The 7,996-nt window shown below is 31.4% G+C and overlaps 1 protein-coding gene across 2 annotated transcripts; it reads left to right on the top strand.

Annotated features, from left to right (window-relative positions):
* Nucleotides 1–413: 413 nt before the first annotated feature.
* Nucleotides 414–6,385, top strand: P5cdh1 (delta-1-Pyrroline-5-carboxylate dehydrogenase 1). 2 transcript variants are annotated; one of them, XM_076311601.1, is made up of 7 exons: nt 414–653; nt 3,196–3,409; nt 3,499–3,933; nt 4,075–4,485; nt 4,579–4,757; nt 4,827–5,015; nt 5,081–6,385. In XM_076311601.1, exons 1-7 carry the CDS (start codon nt 610–612, stop codon nt 5,313–5,315), a joined length of 1,707 nt encoding a protein of 568 aa, XP_076167716.1. In that variant the 5' UTR covers nt 414–609; the 3' UTR covers nt 5,316–6,385. The 2 variants fall into 2 exon arrangements, with proteins under 2 accessions (XP_076167716.1, XP_076167717.1); XM_076311602.1 differs by lacking the exon at nt 414–653 and adding an exon at nt 1,628–2,498.
* The last annotated feature ends 1,611 nt before the right edge of the window (nt 6,386–7,996 follow it).

Below are 7,996 nucleotides of genomic sequence, written 5' to 3'. Positions count from 1 at the left end.
TAGTAAATACAAAAATGTTCAAATTTCTAACATACTTCTAACAATTTTAAAATATAAAATTTTATATACTAGATTTTTATTTGCAAATCAATTTTATAAGGTTGGATAAATGATGTCTTTTAAATACTAAATAATACATTAAATTTATTATTGAAAATAAAATATTTGGCATTTTGTATTTTACATAAATACAAAAATAAAATGTTTTCATTTCATTTTTTATATATTTCAATGAAATTCGATATATCTCAATTTTTCGTATTGCATTTGAAATACCATATTACTTGCACTTTGGCGTGTACTACACAAAATAGCATTTTATATTTTTCCCAATTTTGATTAGTGAACACTCTACTTTTCGAAGCTTGATTACGGCCCTGTTTCATAGTCGAATTGACGGAGGTTGGGGACATGTGGGGGGAAGTGCGGCTCACTATTTGCTCGATGGTAGCTGCGGTCGTTGTAGTTTCGATAATTTGGTACCTTGATCGGTCTTTACGGTGATTATTGTGAACGAAACGTACAAATAGCTCTGTAAAGCATACGCAACGAAGGACAAAGGTGTTCATGTAAAAAGTTACAAAGAAAAGTGAACGAAAAGGAAAAACAATGTTGAGCCTTTGCCGTCAAGTGTTAACAGCTAACAGTCAAAAGTGAGTATCAAAATGTGAAAATGACGGTGAAACTCGTATACGAATAGAACAAAATTTCAATAGTCAGTAGTTTGTTCTATCTCGCGTATCAAATGCAAAATAGTAACGTATATTGATTATTTTCACGCATTGACACAAGCACCATATAACAACATCCGAAGGTAAATGAAGGGGCGCGCATGTATGCAGACGTCAGCTTATTGGTGTGTTATTGGTCCTCTGATTTGTCTTCTTTGTCTAATTTTCTCTGTCCTTGTATCGTTCTTCCTTGTCTAGGAAAGGGATAGGCTACCTTCTGGTTCGATTGGAATTTTCCACTGTAAAACGGATATGAAACGTGTCGTTTTGACAGTTCGTTGACCAACTTCTTTGATAGTACGACTCTTTTTGTCTATCATGTTACCGCATTCAAAATCCCTTTGAAAATCCATTCATACATGTTTCATAATATAAATTTTTTTTCAAACGAATGCCTTTATTATATATTTCATTAGGTATGCAACGAATATAATGGTTATACTGTTCCTAATATTATTTTTCACGATTATGTAAAAGTATGCATTGAGATGCACAGGACGTGAGAATATGAGAATGCGATGCATTCGGCAACTTTTAGATTGTTTATCTTACCGGTAATGTATTATGTCACTAGTGTATGTTCATGATGGCCTAAATGTACTATTTCACCAACATAGTATAAGTTTCAATTAAGTACAACTTTACACTTTGCACATTTGTGTGCAATATTTTAATTAATGGTTACTATATGCGTCTCATTAATATCTCTATGAATCTAAAATTGGTTAACTGCAAGGCGAAATTATTTCGTAAGCATTCCAGGGATTATATTTAATTATTTTTCGAATTCTTCATCGCGCATAAATTTAGTGTTTGGAATTTATTTGTGAATTGCTTTGTTTTTTTTCTCAAAGTGTTTCTGTGATACTACATTTATTCTTTGTTGCGATATGTTACTACAAAAATACATTTATATATATACGTACATATACGTACATAACGAACACACACACACACTCACACACTCACACACATCCATTTTAAATAATGCAGATAAAAAAAGAAAGTTAAAAACAATTAATGTATGTATTTATATTTAGTGTCAAAGTGTGTAAACAATCCTGTTATAAAAATATTTTTTTCAAATTTAATTTATTTTCCCAAAATAAATAGGGACTTTCAAGATACCACATATGTGTTGATCGTCTTCACATTCTTTCACATTCTTTCACATTTTTAATATCTTTTTATTTACGCATTTAAAGATCTATTACGTGTCCTTGAAACGTGATTTATGTAGGTCCACACGTTCATATACATCGTGTAGATATTGTAGATCATGTGCTATGGCCCATGTACTTTACCGTCTGTCCGTAAATATGTAAATTACATAGTGGAATTTTGTGTTAACCCCAATATTTGTCAATCAATACACGATGCTTTTTACTTCATAACTGTCTAATTTATTTGCGTCATTTACGTGAAACATTTATGGGAATGTTCTATGTTGATACATGGACAAAAATTAAATAGTTGATTTTTTAAATTAAGGAAATAAATGTTATTTTGGATGATACTATCCTTGCCTTGAAATCAGTTCATTGTACTATAATTGAATCAAGCGTATTCGTTTACTTCGATTTTTTAACTTCGTGTGTTTGTGTATATAGTGAAATTACAACCTCTATGATTCAAATCGATTAATATCATTACTGTTATCGAAATTTGTTTGGTGTAATTAGTAATGTAGCGATAACTGTAATAACATGGGTCGTCGAGATTGCGTTACATAATACTATGACCATGGTATTGGTTTCACATATGCGAGTAAGTTTAAAATAACGTCTTTCTCTCCTTAATATAAGTATCTCTTTTCATTTATGTAACGTGTGCGTAGTATTTTTTCGTCAAGATTTGAAAAAGACTAAATTTATGTAATATTCCTTAACTATGATTATATGTTAATTCTATTATGTTATTGTAAATACATATTTAATAAAATGTGTATGTATAATAATATGTAGATTAAATATTAAATATATGAAAATATTATTTGTATATTTTTGAGTTGTATAAAAATAAACAAATTTTGTAAAACATTTATCATATTTATTATATTACTTTTATTCACTTATCAATATTATTGTTATTATTTATTGTAGTAAATGATGTATAATTTATAAATATCAATATTTAATTTTTGTGTCAGAGAATTATTATTAAGAAAAAAAATGTCTTAATTCCTGAAATCTCAAGATGGAGATAACATTATAGATTTAGTATTCACTACAGAGTACATAGATAAATATTTGGAGATGATATAAAGATAGGTTGCAAGAGTTAATATTTGTACTTATGTTTGATCTCATTATCTGTTGCATATTAGTAAACATAAACATATGTGTATTTAGAAATATTTATATTGGTACTATGTAAATAGTCAAAGAAAAATATTAAATATAAAATAGAATTTGTTGTTTGTTGTGCCACACAAAATATTTGTATATAATCCTTTATTTAACAGAATTGGTAAAAGATGTCTGGGATCAATAGTTCCAGTACCAAATCCTACAGAATTTCCCCTGGAAAATGAACCTATTCTTAGTTACAAGAAGGGTAGCCCCGAGAGGGTGGAATTGGAGAAAACCTTGGATAATATGTCCAATAATTGTGAAGAAGTTCCATTGATTATTGGAGAGGAGGAAATTAAAACTACTTTATGTAGATACCAAGTCATGGTAAGTCGTAATACACAGTAATAACGAATAAAATAATAATTGTACGTATTATATAGTACATGTCAATATTAATAATGGTATATTTTTAGCCGCATAATCATAAAGTAAAAATTGCAAAATATTATTGGGCAACACCTGATCTAGTCAAAAAAGCAATAGATGTTGCTGTAAAAGCACAGCGGGAATGGGACAAATATCCATTTGAAGATCGTTTAAATATTTGGTTAAGAGCAGCTGACCTAATGGCAAACAAGTATAGGCAGGAATTGAATGCTGCCACCATGCTTGGGCAAAGCAAAACAGTTATTCAAGCAGAGATCGATAGTGCAGCAGAATTAATTGATTTCTTCAGAATGCATGGATATTTTGCTAAAGAAGCCTTAAAATACCAACCGCTTTCACCCAATAGTAAAGAAACTTTAAATTCATTGAGGTTTCGTGGAATGGATGGTTTTGTTGCAGCAATATCACCATTCAACTTTACTGCCATTGGTGGTAATCTTAGCTACACACCTGCTCTAATGGTTTGCATCTTTTTTCCTATTATTTCTGTTCTAAAAATTTGTCCAAATAAATAAATAAATTTGGTATTGCAAACGCCAGTCTAGTGTACACATTTTAAATAAAATTTATGTAAAGTATTACATATTTAAAAATTTTCTTAGGGTAATGCAGTTCTTTGGAAACCATCTGATACAGCTTTACTTTCTAACTGGTGGATTTTCAAGATATGCAGAGAAGCTGGTGTACCACCAGGTGTAGTCAATTTCGTTCCATGCGAAGGTCCTGTTTTTGGTGACACTATAACTGCTTCGCCTTATTTATCTGCAATTAATTTTACTGGATCAGTACCGACATTTAATCATCTTTGGGCCCAAGTTGGTCAAAATTTGCAAAAATATAAAAATTACCCCAAATTAATAGGTGAATGCGGCGGCAAAAATTATCATTTTGTACATGCTAGTGCTGACGTGAAATCAGTTGTTAATGGAACTATAAGAAGTTCTTTTGAATTTAATGGCCAAAAGTGTTCAGCTTGCAGTAGAATGTATGTACCAGAGTCTTTATGGTCTAAGGTAAATTTTATATGTTTATTATGGTAATAGTTGACAAGATAGAATTTGTAAAAGTAATTTCTAAGCGAAATTCGTCATCATTATTATTTTTAGATAAAAGAGGGCCTTTTATCGATTCGTGACACACTTAAGATCGGTGATGTTAGAGACTTCACTATGTTCACTGGTGCTGTCATAGATGCTACTGCATTTAAAAGAATTTCTGGCTATATTGAATATGCCAAAAAATCATCAAACCTGGAAATTATTGGCGGTGGAAAATACGACGATTCGTACGTTTTACTTTGCATAATTGAACAAATATTTTTGATTTGTTGCTCCTAATATATTTGTTCTTTTAGACATGGATATTTCATTGACCCGACAATAGTAGTAGTAAATAATCCAAAAGATAAAATGATGACGGAAGAAATATTTGGACCTGTGTTGTCAATTTACGTCTATAAAGATTCAGAACTCGATGCAACAATGAAATTAGTAGAATCTTCGACGCCTTATGCTTTAACTGGATCAATATTTGCACAAGACGAGTAAGCATTCTAATATACATTGTAATATTTCAATACAATTTATCTTATCATACCTTATTTTTCAGGAATTGGGCGAGGAGAGCACTCGAGGAATTCAAGTATACAGCTGGTAACTTTTATGTCAATGATAAATCAACAGGGTCTGTTGTCGGTCAACAACCGTTCGGTGGAAGTCGAATGTCTGGTACAAACGACAAAGCTGGTGGTCCTCATTACGTTCTTCGCTGGACATCACCACAATCGATCAAAGAAACATTCGTCCCTTTGCGAGAATATAATTACGAGTATATGAAATCTTAGGTGTAAGTATCGTTGACAGCCTGCAGTAATCCAGTGAACATGTACATACTGTGCAACAGTATCTTCTATTACAAATTGAGAAATGCTGATGGCTATAGATGATCGATAAAAATGAAAAAGTATCTTTATGCATTTCTTTTTACGTGACTTTATCGAATTCGCGTACGTGGCGCTATGTGCACTCACGATGCAAGAATCTCGCGCTTTGTAGGAATTTATACTATAAAGCAAAATGCTTATACACATGGTCACTCGCCACAAAGATAGTCGATTCACAAAAAGAACATTCAGTGATTGGTATTACTTGTATCAATTGAATAGTATTTCTTTTTTGTTAATATTTGATTGATTAGTTTGGCGTTAATATGAAGGATACGGATAGTTACGAGACAGATGATATTACTTGTAAATCATTTTGGAAGCTGTTACGCAAGCCCACCTTAATATTTGCTGCCAATAGATAAAAATAATGTTATGCAACTTGCAGCACGTAGAGTCAATACTATTAAGATCAATTTTCAGTACAATAATATTTTAATATCTCAGGAATATATGTGTACATGGTTGCAGACAAAGAGGCATTTCTTTTGATCGTGCATTGAAATAATGCATGGATTTTTATAACGATATTAGTCAAACACGAATATCGTTAATAACTGTACAAGTGATTGATAAACATAACACCCGGGGTGTTTGGAGATTGTGATGAATGCGTACTAGTTAGAAATCTGCTGTGTTTTTCTGACCTCACCCTTTTTATATTCTTACATGGATCGTTTACATATGATCGATGTTACGTTGTAAACACGCAGCCCAATTCATTTTACTGTGTAATTCATAAGACAATATGTAGAAGCGGGACGAGCACAGTAAAATATAGAAGTTACCCTTAAATTATGTTGTCACGCCCGATCGTCGATCGTTCGGGCATGTTATTGTTGATAGTGTGATTGAGACAGAGTCTTGAACGGTGATTACTAATTAAATATACAACATCTTAGATGTTGTGGCTGATGTTATAATGTAATTTATTTTAAGTGTACCATAGCAATAAAATACTATACAACAGATGTCCGCGATGTACATTTTTGAACTAAAATTCATCAGTAATCTAGATTCGATATATTGTTGCAATTACATGACATTCGCAATATTTTTAATTCAAAATGTTGAAAGCATTTTATTTTTAATATGACAAATACATGAAAGTTTAATTATGCAGATAATCAAATTTGTTTTTGCATTTACTTATTGAATAATTTTCAAATATTTATAAAAACGAAGTATAGAATATGTTAGATATAATGAGACTTACATGAAACTGGCAGCCTATAAAAATATTTTTTATTAAAATATTTAAGGTTTCATATATTTTTATGCGTTACAGAAGTTTTCTATGTTAGAATATTGTAGTAGAATTTAAAATCGGAAAATGGACCCTAATGTTGCCTAACGGTTATCAGTGGCCAGCACTAATCAGTAGCGAGTGTCGACACCCGCGAAGACACAAGGTACTCACAGTTGGTCGGGAGCAGATTCGAAGTGTACGCCCATTATTTTGGAGGTTTCAGAGAGAAAAAAGGTTTAGTATACGTAAAAGGGTGGGAAGGGATTCTATATTATCAAGGGAGTGTGATGTTACAGTTAATTCGATTGCCTTTATTCGATCAAACCGAAAAATTGTTTCAAAAACGAAGAATATTCCAGTAAAATAATATTTTAAGACATTATTAATATTTATTTTTTATCAATACACATTTTCTAATGACTATTTAATATTTTCTATATATTTGTTATTATATTTTTTCACATTCAAAAGGTATGTTCGGTTGTCTTTATTAATTGCGTTCGAGAGGATTGACAAATTCTACATTACCGACTTGGTGATTCAGTTGAATATAGTTTCTAAAAATCACCGTTTCTAAACGAAGAGGTCGCCACAAACCACTTACCTTTTGCGTGTTCTGTATTTCCAAACTGTGCAAAATCAACTCCCATAAGATGAAATGTCAATTTTACATCTCGTCCGTGTTACCAATTTCCATAAAACTAACCGTTTTGTCAACGATAATTATGTTTCTCGATAATAAACGGTATCCGTTGTTATCGACAATTTTGACAGAGGTATTGGAATTCTGCCGATAGATGACGGGATTATATCCTTCGAGACGATGACTTCATTTGCCCGCAACAATATTTTAATGCCGTTACGCACGATAAAAACCGCAAAGCATCAAAATAACTCGATGAAAGGAACATTACAATATATTGTAATAACATGTTAAAAAAGAAACAATTATTTTTGGGGAGATATTAATACAGTTATTAAATATAGTGTCAAATAATAGATGTTCACTACGTAGTGCAATCGACGGGAAAGTGATTCTTCGTAAAAAAAAAAGTACAACTTTTTTTTTATTTAACGAGTCGTTTATACTTCGATGTAAAAATTGATTTCATTTAATAACCGATTGAGCAATTTTATTATTTTCGAGCAAGTAAGCTCACTATTCGTTTACAAATTATTCGAGACCAGTGTGTTGATACAAAGTTACCAAATCCGTACTAACTCTTCCTTTTCGCTATTGTTAGTGTCGTCACGATTGAAACGGATCTATGAAACGATCGATTTTTAGCGTTTTAGTAGATTTTCAACATTTCAATGAACCGTGTCTACTCGT

Source organism: Ptiloglossa arizonensis, chromosome 5, assembly GCF_051014685.1.
Source record: "Ptiloglossa arizonensis isolate GNS036 chromosome 5, iyPtiAriz1_principal, whole genome shotgun sequence".
Lineage (NCBI taxonomy): Eukaryota > Metazoa > Arthropoda > Insecta > Hymenoptera > Colletidae > Ptiloglossa > Ptiloglossa arizonensis.
The sequence above is the reverse complement of the archived record's forward strand: the minus strand, read 5'-3'. Positions and strand labels throughout refer to the sequence as shown.

What these genes read in the sequence shown, in the direction of transcription:
- P5cdh1 (XM_076311601.1), top strand. Translation starts at nt 610, where the DNA reads ATGTTGAGCCTTTGCCGTCAAGTGTTAACAGCTAACAGTCAAAA. An exon ending in TATGTAGATACCAAGTCATG is followed by an intron (nt 3,410 to 3,498) that starts GTAAGTCGTAAT and finishes GTATATTTTTAG; the next exon opens with CCGCATAATCATAAAGTAAA. An exon ending in GGTGGAAAATACGACGATTC is followed by an intron (nt 4,758 to 4,826) that starts GTACGTTTTACT and finishes TTGTTCTTTTAG; the next exon opens with ACATGGATATTTCATTGACC.